General features: G+C 45.0%; 2 protein-coding genes across 7 annotated transcripts in view; one reads left to right on the top strand and one right to left on the bottom strand.

Moving 5' to 3' along the window:
• The window catches only part of FNBP1 (formin binding protein 1), a 117,144-nt gene extending 111,740 nt beyond the window's left edge, over window positions 1–5,404 (top strand). For 2 of the 3 annotated variants that reach the window (XR_014003918.1, XM_081178740.1), the window contains exon 19: window positions 3,817–5,404. Coding sequence is in view for 2 of the 3 variants with exons in the window: in XM_081178740.1 (XP_081034866.1) it covers window positions 3,817–3,824 (8 nt within the window). In the remaining variant the exon portion in view is untranslated. Of the gene's footprint in view, window positions 1–2,486; window positions 2,519–3,816 lie in introns of all 3 variants that reach the window. The other variant, XM_081178739.1, reaches the window with a different exon arrangement.
• A 3,756-nt stretch (window positions 5,405–9,160) lies between these two features.
• USP20 (ubiquitin specific peptidase 20) overlaps window positions 9,161–23,718 on the bottom strand; it is a 36,632-nt gene continuing 22,074 nt past the window's right edge. For 3 of the 4 annotated variants that reach the window (XM_081178697.1, XM_081178696.1, XM_081178699.1), the window contains exons 17-24: window positions 23,210–23,390; window positions 20,063–20,189; window positions 18,952–19,121; window positions 18,629–18,710; window positions 17,872–17,980; window positions 16,655–16,757; window positions 16,028–16,099; window positions 10,799–15,255 (exon numbers count right to left, since the gene is read on the bottom strand). In XM_081178697.1, coding sequence (XP_081034823.1) covers window positions 15,095–15,255; window positions 16,028–16,099; window positions 16,655–16,757; window positions 17,872–17,980; window positions 18,629–18,710; window positions 18,952–19,121; window positions 20,063–20,189; window positions 23,210–23,390 — 1,005 coding nt within the window. In that variant the 3' untranslated portion in view covers window positions 10,799–15,094. Of the gene's footprint in view, window positions 9,553–10,798; window positions 15,256–16,027; window positions 16,100–16,654; window positions 16,758–17,871; window positions 17,981–18,628; window positions 18,711–18,951; window positions 19,122–20,062; window positions 20,190–23,209; window positions 23,391–23,718 lie in introns of those variants that run through there. The other variant, XM_081178698.1, reaches the window with a different exon arrangement.

Raw genomic sequence — 23,718 nt, forward strand, 5'->3', positions numbered from 1 at the left:
TCTCGTTACATTTCCAACATTTATTATCGGGCAAATGGTAAATTTTTGCAAGCTTGACTGGTGTCATGTACCACCTATAAATCATTTTCATTAAATTTTCTCTTAGGGCATTACATGCCGTGAATTTCATACCTGTGGTCCATAACTGTTCCCAGTCAGCCATCATTATGTTATGTCCAACATCTTGTGCCCATTTAATCATAGCTGATTTCACCATTTCATTCTGAGTGTTCCATTTCAACAGCAAGTTATACATTCTTGACAAATTCTTGATTTTTGGATCTAACAATTCTGTTTCCAATTTTGATTTTTCCACCTGGAAACCAACTTTTTTGTCCACATTGTATGCCTCCATTGTTTGGTAATAATGGAGCCAATCTCGCACTTTGTTTTTCAATTTTTCAAAGCTCTGCAATTTTATTCTGTCTCCATCTTGTTCCAGAATTTCCTAATATTTCGGCCATTTGGCCTCCATATTGAGTTTTTTCTGTGCCTTGGCTTCCATTGGTGACAACCATCTTGGGGTTTTCTTTTCTAACAAATTCTTATATCTTATCCAAGCATTAAACAATGCTTTCCTAACTATATGATTTTTAAACGCTTTATGCGCTTTTACCTTATCGTACCACAGATATGCATGCCAACCAAATGCATTGTTGAAACCTTCTAAATCCAACACGTCAGTGTTTTCAAGAAGCAGCCATTCTCTCAGCCAGCAAAAAGCAGCTGATTCATAATAAAGTTTAAGGTCTGGCAGGGCAAATCCACCTCTTTCTTTGGCATCAGTGTGGTGTAGTGGTTAAGAGCGGTAGTCACGTAATCTGGGAAACTGGGTTCGTGTCTCCGCTCCTCCACATGCAGCTGCTGGGTGACCTTGGGCCAGTTACACTTCTGTGAAGTCTCTCAGCCCCACTCACCTCACAGAGTGTTTGTTGTGGGGGAGGAAGGGAAAGGAGAATGTTAGCCGCTTTGAGACTCCTGAAGGGGAGTGAAAGGCGGGATATCAAATCCAAACTCTTCTTCTTCTTCTTCTTCATCTTGAATTTTATTCGAGGCTTCTTGCCCTGCCAAACAAATCTGGAAATATCTTTCTGCCACTTCTTGAAACAATCCATCTTATCCAAAATTTGCAATGTTTGAAACAAAAACAACATCCTTGGCAACACATTCATTTTTATCACAGCAATTCGGCCTAACAATGATAACTTCAAATTTGTCCATATTTCTAAGTCCTTTTTCACTTCATTCCAACATTTTTCATAATTATCCTTAAATAAATTCACATTTTTGGCAGTCATATTGAATATGACAGCAGGAGGAGAGATTTGCAGCAGGTAGGGCATTGTGTGTCCCACATAGGTGTTTTAAACCCTCTGTTGTTCCTAGCTGGAAGCAGAACAAAACATGGAAAACAAACGGGTATTTGCAATTTAGTGCAAGATCAGGTTTTTTTGGGGGGAGCAGACCTTTTGTATTACTTTGGAGGACGCTTGCAACCTTGTCTGATGGAGATCAGAATTGCTGGAAGAGCACACAGGTGCTGTCTCCGACACTCAAGCCGGCTGGGGAAGTTCTCCGGTTTTGCCACGGAGGGCACCCTGCTCCATGACTCACTGCTAACACGTGTCAGCTCCAGAGAGGTGCTTGTGCATCAAGCATCATTGTGCCATACTGTAACCCACCCACCACCACCAAATGGACACCTGGGGCTCTTGCCATAATAACCATGAAGTATTACACTTGCTGACCTAAAGAGGGGACATCCGTCTGAGCCCTATCTGCTTTGTCAGTGGGGCAGCATTATATGCCCAGGTAGTGGGCAAAGGAGATCCAGCTACTGCAAAGAAGCTTTTTTTCCAGCCTACCATAAGGCAGGCAAGTGGAATTGGCTGGAGAAGAGTGTTGCATTGCCTCATCTTCAACATTTTAGGGCGAGGGTGGAGGGTTTGCTTTCATCCCTGGGGGAAGGGTCCCTCAGTCTGCTTGCAGATTATGTCTTGTGCAAACCCACTCACCTGCTGTACAGTATTATTGTTGCAAGGCAGACACAGATTTGGAAATGCATCTTTGCCCAAGGTATTATCCTGACCGGGGCAAGTTTTTTCTCAAGGAAACGCCGTCCGCTTTGGGTCTCCTGGAATGTAGATAAATCTTCCCAGGGAGAAGCCCAGAGACCTTGTAGTACAACCATCACAGTTTGCAGGCATTTTCCCAACAGGTCAGACTCTCCCACTGTTGAAAGGACGCCGATGCACTTTCGAATCTAGGATGATTTTTTAAAAGTGATTATTTTCATGTTTGCCAAATTATTTTTTTAGATGTTCCTGAGAGCAACTCAATGGCAATTGTGTAAAAAGCAACAAGGGCCATTAAGTAGATGAGCCATAGTGTGTATATCATGTAACTTAAACAGATAAAAAAAACCTGTTTATGATGTTGAAGTTTCTTTCCTTCTTTTCTGTGTTTTTCCATACTTCCTGCTTCAGAATCAGCATTGTAGGAAAGTCCACCTTCTGAGGTTTGTTAAATCTAGAACTGTTTTTTTTATTATAATTATCATTATTCTATTGAGTTCCTTCTCTTAATTATTTCGCTATCATTTCCAGCAATAAAAGAAAAAGAACCTTGTTTTTTCTCAGACTCGTGAGATTTTCTTTACATTATCTGGCCCCAGAAATAATTTGTTTACTTTGCCCATAGCTGCTGAAGACCATGGCATGACGCTAAATCACATCACTGCTTGTTCTTCCATAAAGCTGTTCATAGACAGTTGCCAGTTGCTTCCGTTTAAAAGTTGCTTTTCATCTGCCTTAAGAGTTCTCCATTTGCTTCTATCTGCTGGTGCAGAAACCATGGATTGCTTGCTTTTTTAAAAAAAAAAAAGTTATTTGTGCATGCCACCTTCTTGAATTCAGAATAATTTCCCCTTCAGTGCTTGCTTTAAGAGAGTCATTTTATTCGGGGGGTGGGTCTTCATTTCACACATCCAGAAAATGATCTGTTGATGTTTAAGAGTCTGATTCTTGTCACAAATGTCCCCTGCCTGGAACCCAGGAGTTGCTGCTAGCTAGCATTTCAGACATCACTGAACTGGATGGACCAATGATCGGACTCATTTCACAAGAGGGCTTTTTAGAATTGCCCACAGAGAGGCTGGCTCCTCTGCCAATGTAACGCATTGCGCCTGAATCAGCAAATCAAGAGGAATCTAAGGTCACATCCATACCACGTTTAAAGCACTCATATCACTTGGACAGTCATGGCTTTCCTCCAAAGAAAACCTGAGAATTGTAGTTTTTCTAAGGGTGCTGGGACTTGTAAGGGGTATCCTTCTAACTCTTAATTACCCAGAATTCTTTGAGGAAAGCCATGGCTGTTAAAGTGGTAGAAGAGCGCTGTAAATGTTGCTAATAGATGTGACATAGGACAAAAGATAGCGCAATTGTTGCCTGCAGCTACGCCCATCCATTTATTCCACCCCACCACTGATCTATCATTTGCATCAGTGTTGGAATAATAATACGAGGTTCTGTAATAAATAAGAGTATGTCATCAGCAAATAAAACCCAGTTTATAATCAACTGAGTTAGGACTGCACGTCTGTGCCTTCATGAGAATCTTCCTAAAAAGGATCCCTGGGGAGTCAGTAATAATAATAATGTATTTGTTTTGTTTTCTTAATCCATTTCTGCTTTAGCTCTTCAAGGTACAGTGCCCCTGGGTCTTTCCTTTTTGAACACCTCCTTCCCCCAAACCTCTCCCAACTTGTGTGTATCTAACGAAATCTCTCTTTTCTTTCTCTCTCTCTCTGTTTAGATTCCTAAATGTGTTGGCTGCTGGTAACAAGAGCATCGGGGCGAGCAGGGGCACAGGAGAAACAAATGGTCTGATTTTTTTTTAAAGCACCCTGTTTGCACCAGGGTTTTTTTGTGGGTTCCCCTCCCTTTTTTTTTAACAACAGCAACAACCCTCCCTCATGTTAGGCTCCCCTCCCTTGAAACGGAGCTATCATTTGCAGAGGGAGGAAAAAACTCCTGCCCCAATAGTGGGTGCATTCCATGACTCCCAACATCATCACCTAGTTGCTTGCTCAAACTCTCCAGCATGCCACCTGCTGCATCAAACTAACCCATCCCTCCTCTTCCTTTTAAACTATGTGGAGGTTCCACCAGAGTCTCATTTAAATGGAGGACGTAACCAAAAAGCTTCCGTCATGTCCGTGTTGCCCTCTGGTAGAGGCAACAGCAATTTGCTTTGGCTAGCTGACTGCCATTATGTGCCATCTTTGCTCATCCATCTTGACTCCGTTGCTGGTAGTTTCTAAAACGGGGTTTGCAAGGCAAGCTCCCTTTGTTCCCATTTTGTAGATGAGAAACCGAGGCTGAGAAAACACCGAGGTTCTGCTTTCCTTGCAACCTCACACAGGCAAACCCACTTAAGCACAGGGCTTCTAAACCAGGTGTGGGGAAACCTTTGGATTTTGTTGAACTACGATTCCCATCATCCCTAGCTACTGACAGTGCTTGCTGGGGGCCTGATAGGCATTGTGTCGTCATTCAGCAACATCTGGAGGGCCAAAGATACCCAGCATGCCTGCTCTAGACAGAGGTGATCAGCGCTAAATAGTGAGTCAAAACCAGTTTAAAAGTCTTGCATTCAGTTCTGGTTAGGGAGCTTGGCAAGTAGATTGCTGATTTTAATCAGGCCTAAACACTGAAGTAGTTCAATTGAAACCCAGCAGTAACATTATGGGTTGTATCCAATGTCTGCGCTGCTCAGAGTAGACACATTGAAATTAATGAGCATGGCTAACTTGGATCTATTCATTTCAGCGTGGCTTTACCCTAAGTCTGGAGGATCTAACAAGATGGCCCCTGGTGGGCCCTGTAAGAACAGGATGCTCGACTAGATGGGGTCCCCTTGGGCCTGACCCAGCAGGCACTTCATATGCTATTACTGCTTCATAACCGGACCTCAGCTAGGAACTCAGGAGGCAGCCGTTGAGGCTAGCTGCCTTCTCTGACTCAGCCTGCCTTCTGCAGAATGGGAATAATAAGTGCTTCCTTAGGGCAAGTTTGGAAGGTCTACGAAGTGCCTATGAGAAAAGGACCGCAGAGATACCACATAATAGTATTTTCATTTTTAAAAAAATAGAACTTATTTAAATAATATTTAGTGCCACTCACTTCTGTCTCTAATCTTAAGATTGGCAATGTGGGAACAGGGTGGGGGAACTTGTGCCTTCCTATACTCTGATACATTGTGGTTGGACTCCAGCTCCCATCAGTGCCTGCAGCCACCGTGGCCGATAGGAATGATGGGAGGTGGAGTCCGACAGCATCTGGAAGGTCACATGTCTCCCTATCCCTGATCTATGCAGCAGCATTCCCTAGTGCATGTCGGGTATGGAAGGATGTCTCTGTTGAAAGAGAGAGGGGGAAGGATGCCTGTTCTTAGATCAGGAGCAAGGAACCTGTGGTCCTCCACATATCTGTTGGACTCCAACTCCCATCAGCCCCAGCCAAGGATGGTGGGAGTTGGAGTCCAGGGAAATCCAGTAGGTCACTAGCTAGCCATGCTTGCTGTAGATGTTTATGTGGAAGCAAGCCCCATTGTGCTTAGTGGGGCTTTTCTTCTAGCTGATAATGTCCAGGGTTGTGGCCCTGGTCCTGCAACCAACTCCAGGCCGCTGCAAATAAGTGCCAAATCCTGCATGTTAACACTGCAGCGCACTGAGGACACACAGCAGCAAGCACAGCATTCTTCTGACAACTATTTCCCCCATTATGCTGTGCTCACTTGTCCTATCCAGGCATTGTGTTTCATTAAATACATGAAAATACGCCTAGGAAAGAACGTAATGTGTGAAGGGAAACCCCCACCCACCAAGAAACAAATAAGCAATAGATGGGTTGAGTTGGTATGTGCCAATTGTTCAGATATCCTTTGGGGGGGGGGTTGGAGAGACTGAACACTTCCTGGCATCTTCACAGAGTTCAAGAGAAGTCAGCTCTTGTTCTGAAGGCCTTCCTGAGGTCTAGCCTCTTTCCTTAGCTTTTGCCCTTAGGGACTGCATTCCCCACCCTCAACTGCATCCGCAGTGAGTAGGCCATTTCCTTTCATCCCAAGTTTAAATTTTGTCCACATTGTGGTTTTGCCCACTGTCAAGGATTTACTGGAGAGCCCTAAGAGGTGCTTGTTGGGAGGGGCCGGAGTGTGCTCTTGCTCAGCTGACGCTGGAAACCTCGCCATGCACCCCTTTGCAAAACGCCCGCCTACCTATGCGCCCAAAACCAACGCCCACCCCCTGCACGCTTCCAGCCAGTTTTCTGCAGACCTCCGTTTCCACTGCCTCTGGGCCCGCATGCTCGCCCCCTGCTGCCTTGCCTGCACCTGCCTGCCTTTTTTTAAGGTGCCCAGATTTAAACTCTCTGCTGCTGTTCTTAATTTATTTGGTCCTTAGCATCTCAAGACCTTCCTTTCTTCCCTTCTGCATGCTGTCTCTGCCTGCTCTTGCCTTTATTCTGCTTTTATTCCCATACCATGTCGAAACAAAATCGCACTCTTGATTTATCCTTCCCTGCCACCCCAGTCCGTACTGGAACGTCATAGCCCAGCACTTTGGCAATGTAGGTGTTCTGTCTTCAATTCCCTTTTTGGCAATGTGACCGGGTTGATTAACTGAGCAGTAGTTTCATCTGTGTTCACGCTGGACAGCACACCTTCATCATGGGCGGCTGACTGGATGTGGCTTTCTTGCTGCGTGAAAGATAAAATACTTTGGGTTTTGAGCTCATGCCTTCGTCTCCCAAACACCTGCATTTTGACAGCGGGTGACGGATCACAGATCACACTGAAAGAGCCTGGCCCAGTTCTCATTTAAAAGACCCACATGCACACACTTGTTACAGAGTGTCTGCCATACATGTGAATGGATCGTTGCAGTTAAGATCGTCAGCGCTGGAACTTCCGCGGTGTGGTGCTCATCGATAGAGGCAGTTCAAGACAAACAAGTGTGGCCCGTTCCAGGTAGCGGAAAGAGGTTTCAGACTGAGATTAGGGGACAGATTGATTTCCAAAAGCAACCTATTGTTGGTTGTATTACAGCTGGTCACCTGCCAAATGGGGGAGGGTCTTTGGCTTGGTAGCAGGGCATCTGCTTTGCATGCAGGATGGTCCTAGCTCAATCCCCAGGGTCTCCAGGTAAGGCTGGGAAAGATTTCGGTTTGACACCCTGGAGATCTACTGCCAGTCAATGTAAGAAAGAGCAGGGCTAGAAAACCTGTGTCTCCAGCTCCCACCAGTCCCAGCATGGCCAATGAGGAAGGACAATGAGAAGGCCAACATTTGAAGGGCCAGATGTCCCCCACCCCCTGGCAAACTGTTGTATGCGTTCACCCAGCATTGGATCACAAGCGGAAAGGAGGAAGCAAGTCTGAAGGGGATAAAGCTCTTGTCTACTCCTTTCATGACAGTGGAAGGGCTTGGTGTGTTGGAAAGTTGCATTTGTGGTCCATGCGTGTGCATAGCTGGCTGCTTGAACACTGTCATAGCATGGGGGCAAAAGCCACCGGAAAGTGTGTCATGTTGCTGGAGTAATGTATAGGATGGGCCACATTGACACCCAGAACGTTTCTTACTTCCAATATTGTCAGCTGCCCACTACTGTGGGATAGTCAGGGCCATCCTCACAGTGAGTTAGACCTGTCATCAGTGGGGAGGAGGAGGCAAAAAGAGTGCAGAACGTAAAAAAAAGGGGGGGGGACTCTGCTCACTAGGCTGAATTTCTGGGTGAGGAATGCCCTTGAGCACCAGCGTTCCTGTTCAGGAGGGACGTAGAATACAGATCTCAGTTGCCATAGCATCTGCTTCAATTATATATTTATCCAGAGGCCAGCAGCCTGAAAAGCAACCAAGCTGTGCTATTCAGTCATGAAATTAAAAAAATGTAGAGTTGGAAGGCACCCAAAGGGTCATCTAGTCCGACTCCCTGCATTGCAGGAATCGCAACTAAAGAATCCTGAACGTTCCTCCTTCCCGAGATCTGCAGGAAGACAAAGTGGATATGAAACTTACAGCACCTACAGCTATTTCTGTTGGCAAAGTCTGTAACATCCCTGATCGTCCCAGCATGTAAATAAGATGAAGGGATCTTCTTCCCAATTTATGGTGCCACTAATGTAAGAGAAAGTCTGCTTTTCAATAAACAGACATTAGAGATGATAGATAGATAGATGATAGATAGATAGATAGATAGATAGATAGATAGATAGATAGATAGATAGATAGACGTTAGGTGGACAGTATATTATTGTCACCCTGTACCAACAATGCCCAAATGATTGCTGTGTCCATGTGGCTACATCACAAGCTGGGGGGAGAATCATTTCTGCCTTTATAACTAGGCTGTGAAAATATGGTTCCCTTGAGTTTCTACAAAGTTGGCAGCTTCTTGGCAAATCTTTGCTACTCTTAAGAACCAAACAGGTAGAAAAAGAAAACATCAAGCCACCTTTGACTAAATGGTCCTATCTCTGTTCTACTAGGTGGACATTTCAGGAAAGAATTTAACAGAGGCACTTTTCTCCTGCCTAGGCACAGAATTGGAAGTCAAGAGAGCACCCATGTGGGTTAAGATTTTTCAGACAGCAGCATTAGTTTGTAAGCACTATGACCCTGTTCCATGAAGTGTCAACCCCCCCCCCCCAACTGGGAAATTTGAGGTTTGATACAGCACCAACCATTTTAAAGTAAGGGAACATCACCTAGGGGGAGGTCACCTATTGGCTAGCACCTGTAGCATCACTACCACATCTCCTGCCTCAACACCTTGCCAGAGAAATTGTGTGTCTCTGTGTGTGTGATCTGGAGATAAAAATGGAAGCACAGCTCACAAAGAAGTGGATGGGGCACTTAATTTTAAAATAAATAAATAAATAAATAAAAATTAGATAGCTCTCAAAGGGACAACTGATCCACCCTTTGATTCATTATTCATAAAGCAAGTTGCAAAGGCAGGGGGTGATGTACTTGCAAGGGGCTGCTCTTAAAATCATTCAAAAAAGTGCTTATGTCTTCTGTACACCCATGTCGAGACTTCTGGTCCATGCTGCAGGCTGCCACGTGGGTCACTTCGTGACTTTTTCTTTTATGTAGCAAAATAAAAATAAAAATGTGCAGAGACATGCAGGCCTTAGATGTCTCCCAGATCCAGAATGGCCCTGGGCTCCTGGAAACCCCAAAGAATATGGGCTTCAGTAGCCAGAACAGCTTTGCACAGAAAAGGATTGAGACACTTTGCTAAGATGAAATGAGTGTATTGGTGCTCCACACACACTTAAGGAGTTCAAAAGGCACTCTGGAGCATGTACAGAGCTCTGAGGCAGAGCCTCCAAATTTAACCTGAAGCAGATTAATAAAGCATCTAGTTTGCGAAAACTTGTGACCGTCTCATGATCCTATTGGAGAGGAAAAGTTATGATCCTTGCCTCTAAGAAAACAAATCAGCCTTCTCCGCCCTCTGCTCCCATCTCTCTTACTCTCCCTTAACATCTGTAAATATACAAAGAGAAAAGAAACATATTTACTGAAAAGTTGTGTTTTAATGCTGAATATTTTTCAAAGTTTCCTGCTGCATATTGACTCCATCGCTCCCTGCCCCCTCATGCTTGAAGTGTCAAAAAAAGATTTTTTTAAAAAAGTAAGCCAAATTATATTTTAACATATAATGTCAAGCACTTTTTTATTATTAAAAAAGAAATGATTTCTGTGTGAGTTTTTAGGCACTGGATTATTTTGCGTAGGTTTCAACAGCATCTTAATGTATGTGTGTGTGTTGTCTCATAACCCCCAAAAGTGTGTAAAAAAAAAAACCCGGCGACAAAAAGGTTCATTTGTTTCTTGATGAAAGAATTCTATCAAATAAAGTGCTTCCATTTGAGAGCAAACACAGGACTTGTTAACTGTGATTTGGGGAAACAAAACACTTTCATCAACGTTTGGCTCTTGGTCCTGCAACACCATCAAGAGATTAGCTTTTGATTAAGCACTGAGCCCCCATTTCAAACTCAGAAGGAGGAAGTCTGGTGAAAGCCAGACAAAAGGAATTAACATCTTCACACTGCATTATAGTTGAACTGAACTTCCCGCAGGACACAGTGATGGCCACTGCCTTTGGATGGATTTAAAAGAGGACTGGATCATTTCATGCAGGAGATAAGGCTAGCCATGGCGGCTCAGCTCTGCCTCCCTGATCAAAGGCAGCCATTCTTCCGAATGACAGTTGCTGGGTCCTGCTTGTAGGCTTTTCATTGGGGCATCTGGCTGGCCACTGAGAACAGGCTACTCAGCTGGAGCCAGGCTAGTAAGGTTTGCAACTGGCAGCTTGCAGCAAAATTCCATGACACGAAATGATGCCAACTGGGCCTGCAGACATAGGCAGTTAAAAGCGAAGTGAGAAAGGGAAGAGAGGTGATAACAGAAACCACGTATCTGATGGCCCCCACTTAAAACTCTCTCTCCTCTCTTTCCAGGTGAATGCTTGCTTGCCCCATCAGGCAGGATGCAGTTCAGAAGTTTGTTTAAAGGCTGGTGAGGGGTTTGGCATTGGGGGAGAGGGTCCCAAAGTCCAGGTGGCAAGGCCTTGGGGCGGGGTACATTTGGCCATTAGAGCCTGATGTTCAGCACCTATCCAGGCAGAGGATAAAGCAAAACCAGAGTGTCCCTTCTGGGGCCAACCTCCGCATTTGGGGGGCGGGCGCTGTGATGGAGAATAAACACATGGACAAGCAAAGCAATATTTACACAGCTTCTGAATGCAAGCGTTCTTTTATTGGCTCAACAGTCTTAGCACAAAAGGAAGGAATTTGAGCACAAGAGTTTGACACTCCATAACGTACTCGGTCTCTTTTAAGGCACCACCCACAGAGCACAAACAGAGGCTGCCCTCGAAAAGGGCGTTCCATGGTAAGAGCAGAAATGACACCCCCCACAGCAAGTCATCTCCCCACACACTCCTCAGGTGCCTAGGAGGATGCTCTTTTAGGCATTTACAGATCCAGGTCAACAGGGAAAGCAGCAACAAAAAGATGGAGAAACTTCTGCAAGAGAGTTCTCTTTAAAAAGAGGCGGATGTGGTTGCTGTTTGCAGCAGAGGATTTCGTGCTTCCAGAAGGCCACATCTCACTAAAGAGATCTTCATGCTTCTCCCTCCGTTATCCGCTCTTATCCATTCCCATTAACAAAACAAAAAATGGTTGGTTTGGAGCAACCCCATTAAAGCCTGGGAGTGGCCAGAGAGGCAAAGAGGTGTGGGGAGGTGAGACTGCACTAGACCAATTACCAACACAAAACGATGTTTGAGGGTACATGTGGCTGGACAGAAACAGACTGCAAAGCAACATGAGACAGGACCTCCCTCAAAAAGGTATCTCTCGTCAGCTGCTGAGCAGAAAAATGCAGTAGTTGTTCCTGGAATTTGGGGGGGGGGGGGTCTTCACTATCTTCACAAGTGTGCCAGACTTGTTGGGCTACATGGTTTTCCCTCAGAAACTGTCCAATCTGTCACCACAGATCAGAACTGTTCTAGCACTGGTTCTCCAGCAGTCTGGATGCAGGAGGCATTTCAGAAAGAGAGAAACACACCCCTGTTCTCCCACAGCCAAAAAAAGGAGGAGGGTAGGGCTGCCGGGTCAGGTGGGAAAATCTGTCTTCCTTGGTTTCACAAACATCAAGTATTGCCCACCTCCCTAGGAAGATGCTTCCAGTGTTCCTGGCTGCACATGCAATCAGGAGTGGGTCGTGCTGTTGTGTGGATGCGACAAGACTAGTATGGGGTCATCAGGGGCTAATTCATGGGTACCCATTTCCTCAAAATTCCTTCCTTCCACACACCCATTTTCAGGGAGGCCACAGTCAATGGGATGAGAAGAAGCTGATCAGCTGCACTTGTTCTTTATGTGAATGGGATTGTGTGCAAGGAAGGGGTGGGGGACAGGCATCCTGAATCGGAAGGTGGAGTTTTGCATCCTTACAAATAAATAAATAAATAAATAAATCACAATGATGGGGTCCACTTTGTGGTTTGAAAGCTCCCCGCCGCCAATACACACCAGAAAGGGGGCGGGAATTATGTGCAATAGTAGGGGGAATTTTTGTCACTCTAATGCCTCTGGCTGAGAGAGAACATGAGCAACTCCTGACATTACTCTGAAAGGTCATCCACCCCACAAACATCTTCTGTGTCTGACTCCAGCAGAACTGCTACATCAACTACTGAAATGGTAGAAATCCAAGAGGAGGGAGGCGGGCAAATTAACAAGAAGAGGGGTGTGGCTATGCTTGGTGCCCAAGGAGTGGGCTAAAAGGTCAGGGCTGTTGAAAGGCCACAAGGCTCGCCAAAGGGAAAAGGACAAATGGGGAGGCCAGCAGAAAACAGGAAAACTAGTTCTCCAAGCTTCCTCCGAGGTCACACCAAGCAGAATGCAGACCTATCCAGTCAGGGACTAGGAAGGAAGGAAGCAAAAACCAGACAAATGCAAATCTGGCAAAGGTGTCTTCCTCTTTCACAGCCGGGCAAAGGCAAGACTTGCAGGGCACTCTCTGGCCTGTGAAGCTGCAAGTGGACACTTGCAAGGCCTCATTGGTGCTAGGCTAGGCATCAAATTTGTGGGGAATTGCAGTCAAGTATAGCTAGAAAAACATAGGGCTAGTTAATGCATGAAGCGGTTATTATCATACTACCTTGTTCCTAGACTCAGCTAGGTCACGCCCCTCACCTGGAAGTAAGTTAAGTTTCCTCCTTTGTGAGTTTGCATGGTGAAAGAGAATGAACAGAAATAGGATATGCCTGAGCTTGCTTGCTACAAGCTCAGACTGTGTGCTTTAAGCTATTTCTGTATTTTGTAAACACCCTGTGTTCTTCTTGCTGCTGCATGGAATAACACATGAATCTAACCTTTGGTGTTTTGTAAGTAAAGCATTTATACTTAGTAATGCTGTTTTCTGTCCGTTGCAAGAGGAGTAGAGAAGGGAAGTGCTGTACATGGCTATAACAGGATATTTAAAAACTTACATCCCTCATGCTTCACAGTGCTGCATGATTCTGTGGTTTTAAACCCAGGGAGGTGTTTCTCTTGCTAAAGTGTGTTAAGTCCTGTGCTTTGGATCTAGGGACCCAGCCAAGTCTTTTATTAATTACTCCGCACAGGTGATCTATATCTATTTTCCCCACAAAGTTAACATCGCTTCCTACAAGTGTTAATCACTGTGAACAGGACAAGGTGACGGGTGGCGGGAGCTGCGTTGTATGCTTTTTCAGTTCCAAAACATGAGAGAAAGGGAAACAAAGAAATGCAGAGAGTGTTTGGACTCACTCCCAAGAATGTCCACTCCCCAAGGGGAAGTCAGGGCTAGCCCAACCTGTCAAGAGCACAGGAAAGAGATCAGAGCTGTGCTTCTTTTTAGAACACAGCTGGGGAACCTTTTTCAGCCTGGGGGCCAAGTTTCCTTCTGGGCATCCTCCTGCCAGCCACTTCCCAGAGATGGGTGAGGCAAAACATTAGGAAGAACTTTTTGAAGGTGAGTTGTTCAACGCTGGGATGGACTACCTTGGAAGGCGGTGGAATCTTCCTTTGTTGGATGTTTTTAAACAGGTTGGATGGCCACCTGTCTGGGATTCATCAGCTGTGATTCCTGCATTGCTGGGGGTTGGACTAGATGACCCTTGGGAACTTTCCAAGTCTACAATTCTATGATTCTATTAAAAGTGGGTGGAGCAATGGGTGCAGATTTTACCTTTGCACAGTAGGCTAATTTCTACAAATGCCCACATACCTCTCTCTATCCTCTGTGCAGGCAAGCAGAAAAGCACAGTCAGGCAGTGTTGTACCAAGATGGCTTGATGTGCTGTATGCTGAGGGGGCATAGAGACTATCAATCCATGGTAGTGAACACATTTTGCATGCTCATGGTCCCAGGTTCAATCCCTGGTACCTGAGGTGAACAAAAGGGTCTTAGGTAGGAGGGCTGAGCACCCTGAGCCAGAAGAGTGGATCACAGAGGGGGAACTTGGTAGCCCAACAAGACTCGTAGAATGTAGCTCAGCAGTACAGCATCCGTTTTGTGTGCCGAAGGTCCCGGCTTCAATCCCCAATGGCATCTCCAAGTAGAGCGAGGAATGTCCCCTGCCTGAAACCCTGGAGACCCACTGCCAGTCAGTGTCAGCTATACTGAGCTAGATGGACCAATGGTCTGACATGTTATAAGTAATCTTCCTAAGTTCTTATTCAGTTCAACCCATACAGAACCATGAGGACTAGGGTCTTTCTTTTATTTTTAGGTAAAATACAATAGCTCCATGGTAGAGCACCTGCTTTGTACACAGGTCTGAGGTTCAGTTCCCAGCTTCTCCATGTAAGTCTCTCCTAGACTCCCTGCCTGAAATTCCCAAGAGCCGCTGCCAATCACTGTAGATCATACTGAGCTAAATGGACCAATGGTCTAGCTCAATATAAAGGAAACTTTCTATCTTCCCACTTAATTACTTCATGCTGGCTGAACAATTGAACTACAATCTTTATTGGGAGGGGGTGCAGCTCAGTGGCAGAGCATAAGATTTGCTTGCAGAAGGTCTCAGGTTCAATCCGCAGCAGTATCTCCAAATACGGCTGGGAAAGAGATCCTGCCTGAAACCCCTGGAGAGTCCCTCCCAGTCAGTGTAGACGATAAGGAGCTAGATAGAACAATGATCTGACTCACTACAACTTTTTATGCTGTGGTTTTTAAAAAAAATGTTGAAAGGTTTTGGAACAGAGGGGTTTGTTTAAAGAAACTCTTCAGGATTCAGAAACATTCTAAAGGCAGCTTCTTAACTCCCATCATCCATTGACCACTGGAGCATGCTAGCTGGGGCTGATGGAAGTTGTAGTTCAACAGATGGGGGGCACAGTTGCCCCATCCCTGGAGTAGACTGTAATGGGTCTAGATGGGGAAATGGTGCGACAGAAGGTAAAGCTATCCACATGAGCCTAACCTCAGGGGCTCTGGGTGCCCCTGCGCCTCTCCAGTGTACCTTCCCCACATGGTCCGTTGTCTCTCAGGCCGCCCGGGTCTCAGCCTCAATCTTCTGCTCCCCGTGCATGTTCTCCACCTCCTGCACCTGGGCCACATTCTGCCGGATGGCAATCTCGGGGCCTCCGCTGTAGATTGTGCTTAAGTAAGTCCACGTCTCTTCGGAAATCTGGCCGTAATCAGCTCCTGCCAAAAGAGCATAGGTAGCGGTAGAGAAAATGCTGGTGTGGGCAGGGCAGATCCAAACGGCTTCTGTCAACAGCAAAATTTTCTCACAGCTTTGCTCAAAGCAGTAAAAGCATTACTAAACGGTGAGGGGAATTACTGCTATTGTTAACAGACAACTTAAGAGCATTGCAAAAGAGTGTTTACAGGAATCCTGTGAGGTAGGCTGCTACTCTTTCCATGCTGCAAGTTGCAGAAGAGAAGCCCAGAGGGAACTAAGAACACAAGAAGAGCCTGGCTGCTACAGAAGACCAAAGGCTTGTCTAGTGAAGCACAGCGACCAGCCAGATGCCCCCGTGGGAAGCCTGTAGACAGGATCCAACTGCAACACCAGCTCTGCCCACTTGTGGTTCCCAGCCTCACTACTGGATCAGACAAGTGGCCCATCTAGTCCAGCTTCCTGCTCTCACAGAAGTCAACCAGATGCCCCAATGGGAAGCCCATATGTAGGACCTCAGTGCCACACTCTTACATGTGTTCCCCAGCAACTGGTATCCAGGAACATACTGGAGGGCTGAACACATCTATCCTGGCTAATAAACACTGATAGCCTTATCCCTCCATGAATTTGTCTAGTCCTCTTTCTAAAGCCACTCAAGGTCCTCTCCCAAACCCCAGAATTTTCTCCTTTGCTTCAGCTTCACTAAGATCCTGTTTCTTGAGGGAGGCAGACAGAATGGAAAACAGGAAAGGAAGGGGGGAAGGCTGAAGTAACTGCTGTGAGGAGCCTTACCCTGCTTGACCTGCATGTGACCACTGCCTTTTGCCACAGCAATCTTGCTGTTGTCGATAGGTCCAGGCGGTTCTACGGGAAAAGAAGGAATACTAGTTAGCAGGCAGTACAGTTCAAAATTAAATTTGCCATAGTTCCACTTATTTATTCATAGCCCACTTTCCCTCCAAGTAGCTCAAGGTGGTGTATACACAGTTCTCCGCCTCTCCCCAGTTCATCCTCACAACAACCCTGCGGAGTAGGTTAGGCTGAAAGAGAGAGACAGAGGCAGATTTAGACTGCCAGGCTAGGATATGGCAGACCGGGACTCAAGTGCCATGAGGCTCACAGAGGACCTTGGGCCTAGTCTCCGACTGTCTGCCAAACTCTCTGCTGTGAGGGTAAAATGGGGGAAACCATTCCCATCACCTTACATTCGTATAAAAGTTTTATCGTACTGTGACTTTGCCAGAACCACCATACTTGGGCCAGAGGCAGACGGGCTTCCCGGCCTGCCAGTTGGCCATCCCTACTGAATGAGAGAAACCCCCTCCCCTTCTGAGTCACTTCCGAGGAACTTGGTGGCAACCCTGTTCTCTTCCCATCCCTCCTTTTCCACTGCCAACTCCCCTCCCTGCCAGTCTTTACCGTTGTCCTTTCCTTTGACGAATGCCTCCCACTCGCGGAACCACTGCATGCTTATGCAATAGATGACTCCAGGAGACTCTTCGGCCTGGAAGGCCTTGTTCAGCTGATGGGCAGAGGGCAAAGAGGGAATTACTACTATCATCATTTGTTTTATGATGGCAGCTAAAGGCAGTGGTGGGTAGAAAACACCAACACTGCCACCAGCCACCAGCTTTTGTAGGTTAATTTTCAAATCTTCCTTTTATGCTGAACTGTATTTTTAAGGGCTGGCATAAGCTTCCTTGCAAGCCTCTGGAACTGAAAGGTTTCTAAGGTTTGTGGATGTGTCTCCTGCATTTTATGGATTGTATTTTACTGAGCTTGCAGAGACACAGAGCAGATCATTTGCTATGTCGAGAGGTGGATGTAGACAAGGACAGCGTCAAGGGTGGCTGCAGTCAGACTGTTCCCTCCCCAACCACCAAAGAAGCCCTGGCGGAAGGAGAGTCTGACACCAGCTGCCTGGCCACTCAGTTTTGATTTGTGATCATATTGCTCTTGGTGTATCTGTTGTGTTTTATGAACATCCTCAGCTGCTTTGAGGACTTGTCATAAAGTAGGGTATAAATCTACCAAGCAAACACATGAAATCAAAGCTGCAGACACCTTAGGGCAGAGGAAGGAATCTGTTGCTTGCAGCAAATTAACATGCTTGATTCTGAATGTCATAAAAAGAGATTGTGTCCACTGCCAGTCAGCAGAATCCATAACTGAGCCGGAACATTCGTTTGTTTATTTAATAAAATTTATATACTGCCTGACTACAAAAAAAAACCCCTCAAAGCAGTTCACAAAAAATATAAAACGATAAAGTTATCACAAAGAAAAATTTGCAACAATAACTGGAAAAATTAAAATAACAATAGACTAAAAACAGATTTAAGACTCACATCAACTTTCTAAATATCTGGGCAGGCTTGTTTTTAGCAGAGAAGAGCACAGTGAAGGCACCTGCTTGATAGCAATAGGCAGTTGAGTTCTAAAGTTTAGGTGCTGCCACACTAAAGGATTTAGTTGTTACAAATGCAGAATGGGTCTTATGTGGCAGCTTCCAGATCAAGCATAAGGGAAGCCCCACATAAGGTACACTAGATGGAATTACACTGACAGCTAGTGGTACTACTTTGTACTACCACTATGTTTCCCCACCCCAGCAGGCCTATCTGCTGTGGGAGTACCTTGATGAAAGTGTCAATTTCGATCTTCCTCCTCTTGGCCAGGGCTTCGATCTCCACCTGGCACACTGAACACACGTAGAGGTGGTTGACAGCTGGGCCGCCACCGAACCTGAACACAAGAGGAGACTGATGCATAACCACAGAGGCAATGGAGGAGAAAGACCAAGCACACCAGCACCACATGCCCATATATACCAACTATTTGTGAATGCAGTGTTGAGTCCCTAGAAGTGGGTGGACTTCAACTCCCATCAACCCCAACCAGTATAGCCAATGATCAGGTTTGATGGGAGCTATAGTCCAGCAACATCTGGAAGGCCAACAACTTCTGGAAGTTTCCCCATTGCTGACAATCAATTCTGAGGCCATCAGCCACAGAACTGCTATGCAGGTGTAGTACAGCTTTGCAGACCTTTATTTCTCTTACGTTGCGCCTTCTAGTGGCACTTCCCGGAGTGGAAAGACTAGGCACCTGCCCTAGCTGGATTACAATCAGCAGTTCAACATATGAGAGATTATATTGGAGGAAGGGGAGACAAAAGCAAAAGGGAGAAAAATAGAAACCAGATGCCAAAAGCATCACAAAAATGGGCACCGAGAAGGAATTTGAAGGGTCAGAAAGCCTGCATTGTGCTTGTGCTCTTGCCCCAACTGTAAGTTTTCAACTTGCTCTCCACTTACCCTAGGGACTAGGTACTTGATTTTACTAAAACAAAATGAAACAAAACACCCCCACCCCCAAACTGACTCCCCTTACCTGTTGTAGAGATACTCCCAGACGTTCTGGGGAAGAATCACCACCAGATCATCGATATAATGATATTTATTTGGAGGGATGCCTGCGAGTAAATGAAACAGAGAAGAGGTAATGAAAAACAAGGTACCTTCTGGGTAGTTGCTAACACACCTGCAGAACACAAGGAACCACACGGGCTGTGCATTTCTGCCACCGGACATTTAAATCGTGTGGCTTCTGAGAGGAAAACTGGCTAGCTAGAAGCAGAAGTCAAGCAGATCCCTGCCTCTCAGCACAGCACCAAGTAACATTCCCTCAAGTGCAGCCCCCCTCCCCCCCCTCACCTCCATGGGAACAGAGGAAGGTATGGTTGGTGATGGGGCCTGGCTCCGCAAAGGTGTTGAATTTGTTGAGCCACTCCCGAGAGATGTAGAACTGGAGCAGCCCAGGTTCCTTCATGGTCGCCAGCGAGACCACTTTCTGCCGTTCCCGCACAGCCTCCTCGCTGCTCTTCCTGGAGGAAGATTATGAGGAAAGCGCAGAGGGTGGAGGTGTCAGTATGAAGCAGCAGGAGCCACCACCATGACGATCATGGGGCTGTTCCATGTTTAATTGCAAATCACGGGGGTTCTTTCCTACGATGCTGCCTCATCATAATTATTACTATTACTTAATTACCTGCCCTTCATACTGGGGTCCAAGGGTGGGTTGCAACAATTAAAATACCATATTAAAAACAGCTGGCAATCATAGAAATAAGCTGGATCCTAGAAACTGAGCCAGACTCTTGGTTCATCTAGCTCAGTATTGTCTACAACAACCAGCAGCAGCTCTCCAGGTTTTCAAACAGGAAGTTCTTCTCAGTCCTACAAGAGAAGCCATTGGGGACTGAACCTGGGACTTTCTGCATGCAAAGTAGATGCTCTGCCAATGAACTATGGTCCTTCTTCTATAAATAAAGTTAAGATTCTAGTCCTTGTGGTTCTAAATAAAGAGCTTATTTAAACAGGAAGCCGCATTATACTAAGTCAGCCCACTGGTCCACCTAACTCATGGTTATCTACAGTGGCTGGAAGCAGCTCTTCAGGATTTCAGACAGGAAGGGAGTCCCCAGGCCTACCTGGAGATGTTGGGACTGAACCTGGAGCCTTCTGCATGCAGGACAGGTACTCTGCCTCTTCGCCACTCCACTTTAAGGGGAAAGTGGAATTCACCAAGGAAATTCAAACTTCTAAGTTGGTTTCCATTGCAGTTCACTGGCATCCAAGTTAATTCCTATTTCTGCTACCTTGTTCTACTTATGCACTGTTAAACTTTGTTTTGTAAGTGTCTAAGGACTAGAATTAAATAAATTTGAATCTTCCTCCCAGGGAAACACTCTCTCATCAAGCTCTTCAGACATTTCTAAAAATGCTAGTTTCCCCAGCAAGGGCCAATTACTTTCGAACATCTTACCTGTAGAACAAAACATAGGCCTCTGCATTCTGTACAACTGTTTCGTGGACCTCCGTGACGTACTGATCATCAAATTCGTACCATTGGCCATTGATTACGTTCTGGCAATACGCGATGTAGTGCCCACCTTTTAAGAAAGCAAGATTGGAAAGAGTCCCAAGTGAATGACCTTGAATATTGGTATCAGAAAATCATGGCATGTGAAAACAGCACCAAATCTTACATTGGATGTAAGATGTACCACTTACTCTAGATTAGAATATAACTGTAACAGGATATTTTTTTTTGCACAATTTGAGATTTCAGCCAGGGCTAGAACCTCCAGACACTTTTCATATAATTTAGCATTCTGTTATTACATATACAACAAAAGCATTTTCAAGATAACCTTCAGAAAAAGCCTGGCAAATCCGGAACTATACTTGATAATCAGATAATGGTAATATCATTAACCTGATCCGAAACACCCACCCACCTCACTCACACACGAAAACAAAGATCACCACAGCCAATCACAAGCAAACAATCACACCCTAGGCCAACCCCAACCTCTCTCACCACCAAAGGAACACAAGTGAACAACATAAGCAACACTGACACCAAACTCTACATACATTAAACATAATAGAAACACCACCACCCGACCCCACCCCTATCCATCTCCCCTCCCTCCACCTCCCTTTCTTTTTTCTTTTTTCTTTTCTTCTCCCCCTAATGCCTCAACAAATGAAACGGATTTGTAAAAATGTTACATGAAAAAAAAAACCCGAGGCACTACACTTCTGTAAAACAAGAAAATCCTTAATAAAATATATATTTTAAAAAAAGATAATGGTAATATTCTCTAGGTAGAGACAACTTTTATTCTCACTTTTTTGTTTCATAACTTGAACTTGGTTATTTTAACCCATGTGTCCCTATTTTAGTTTTGTTTTTCATCTTTTAACTATCATCTGTTTTTTAAAAAATAATTCTTATTAAATATTTTCTTGATTTACAAAAATACGTGCATTGTCTCTTTTTCAGGTTGTAAAGTCTTTTCTACAGATCGGTTACATTTGATATGAGACTTTGTGTTGTATACTGTATAAGGTCAGGGAAAAAGAGGAGGAGAGAGGGGAGGTGGGGTGGTGAAACTTGTATTCTTTTCTATAGTGTATGTGTGGGGTTTTGTTTCAGCATCAACTGGGTAGATTCTCTTTCTATTCACGTATTACATTTCCTTGGTAGTAAGAGGGATTGGGAGGGCCCTGGGTGTGGTTGGTTGTCTGTAGTTGGCTGCAGTGAGGTTTGTTTGCATTTGTGAGTGGGGAGGGATTGTTGAGTCAAGTAAGTCATATTTATTTGTATGCTGTTGGTGGGTTCTTGTTGTCTTGTTGGACTGTGTATGTGATCATGTCAGTTTCAGTCTGTTGGTTAGCTTTTCTAGTAAGGCTGTTTCCCATACGATTTGGTATCAGTGGTCCATGTTCACTCCTGACAATTCTCTCCACTGTCCAGCTATGATGCTTCTGGCTGCTGAGAGCAGGTTGGTTATAAGCTTTTTATAATGTGAGTGGACATTATTATCTTGGAAAATGTTCAGTAGGGCCAGTTCTGGGGTGACTTCTAATACCTGTTCTGTTATTTTGCATATTTCTTGTATGACTGCTGTCCCAAAGGGTTGGATTTTGAGGCATTCTCACCACATGTGGAGGTATGTGCCTGTAGAAGCACAGCCTCTCCAGCATTTTGGTGAAGTTCCTGGGTGTATCATGGTGTTAGGTACTACCTGTAGGTAAGTTTCGGAGTGAGTTCTTTTCTTTTGGCTGAGATGGATTCAAAGGGGGGTTTATACCACATTCTAGTCCATTGGGTGGGGTTAATTTCATTGTTGTGCTCCCATTGTTCTTTGATTGCATCAAGGGGGGTTGTGGGATTTTGGAGCAGTATTTTGTATATTTTGGATACCATCCCCTTGCTGTGTTCTTCTGCTTTCCAGAGGTTTTCAAACGTGGACAAGGGCCTAGTGGCTGCTGAGTCTATGGATTGTTTAAGAAGGCATGTACTATAGTTGGTGATTAGCCAGGGTATTTGTCTTGTATTTCTTGTGTCAATATGAGTTTGTTATTTTGGTAGAAGTCTGCTAGGCAGTGGAGGCCTTTGGTTTGCCTGGTTTTTATCTGGAGGTTGCATGTTGGAATAGTGGGTTGTTATAACTGTTCTCTTTGCTTTATATACATTATAAAATGAAATAGAAAATATTTGCCCCCCCAAAAAAAAATAATGGCAAATTGCTTTGCTAGAAAACCTCACGAAAAAGGGGGAATGGCCAGGGATCAAAAGCATACAGGCTAAGTCTGTAGCTACATAGCATTGTTTTATTGAGGATACAAGAGTCAATGCAAATAGCTGCCCCACACCTGCAGCAAATTATCATTTATGGTTACAGTCATAACTTTTGGTTTGGGAGAAGGGTAGCCTGGAACCTGCTAGGAAGATGCTTATGAATTTGAAATTGTCAACAAGTAAAGGCTTTATTTATCTGCCTGCTCAGTTCTTCTAGTTGATTATGCAATAGGAGGTGATTTATTTGCAGTGATCCTTGACCTGGCTTTCTGTTTTGCAAATTGTTTTGTACTGATTGAAATGGCTCATTTTCACATTTTCAATTTATAAATATTATTTTTTTCGGGGGGGAGAAAGGGAGATTAACTCACAGGCACTTTTAATAACATAAGAGCCCTGATAGATCAAACCAATCACCCATCTAGTCCAGCAACCTGTTCTCCCAGTGGCCAAACAGATCCCCCAATAGGAAACCTGCAAGCAGAACCAGAGCCCAAGAGCCTTCTTCTCTACTGTAGTTTCCAGCAACTGGCTTTCAGAAGCACTGCTGCCTCCAACTGTGGAGGCAGATCAAAGCCATATTGGCTAGCAGCCATTGATAGCCCCCATCCTCCATTAATTTGTCTAGTCCTCTTTTAAAACCATCCAAGTTGGTGGCCATTACTATCTTCTGAAGGAGCAAGTTCCACAGTTTAACTCCATAATTATCTGGCTAATCTTTATTTACGAGAAGTGCTCATCACACACAACACATAAGTCATTCCAGGCTGCAAGCTCCCTCCAGGCAAGGAAGAATAGGAGGAGGGACAGACAACTCACTGCCAGCTGTGCCATGGTGGCAAATCACAGAGAGGAGGTCATAGGTGGTGATCTGCGAGATGCTCTCCTTGGCCAGGAAAGGCCGGAGGTCCAGCCCCTCCAAAGGGAAAGAGACGTGACTGTTGATTTTGAAGGAGTACATGACCTCATGTCGGAAACGCTTCAGGTGAATGCACAAGATCTAGGAGAAAAGGCATCAGAGCTCAGAAAGTGACTTGCGGATGGGCAAGTTCAAACCCCTCCAGATTGCCCTCTTAGGTAAAACAATCAACTGGGCTTATCCTAAGATACATTCAGCCAGGGCTGTGTGTGCATGGCATCATAAAGCTACCATAAGCTAAATCCCTGGGGTAAAAAGCCTAAGAAGATAAAAAACAGTCCTGCTGGATCAGGCCAGTGGTCCATTATTATTATTATTATTGTTGTTGTTGTTGTTGTTGTTGTTGTTGTTGTTGTTGTTGTTATTATTATTATTATTATTATTATTATTATTACCCCGCCCATCTGGC

Source organism: Podarcis bocagei (assembly GCF_964188305.1).
Source record: "Podarcis bocagei genome assembly, chromosome: Z".
NCBI lineage: Eukaryota > Metazoa > Chordata > Lepidosauria > Squamata > Lacertidae > Podarcis > Podarcis bocagei.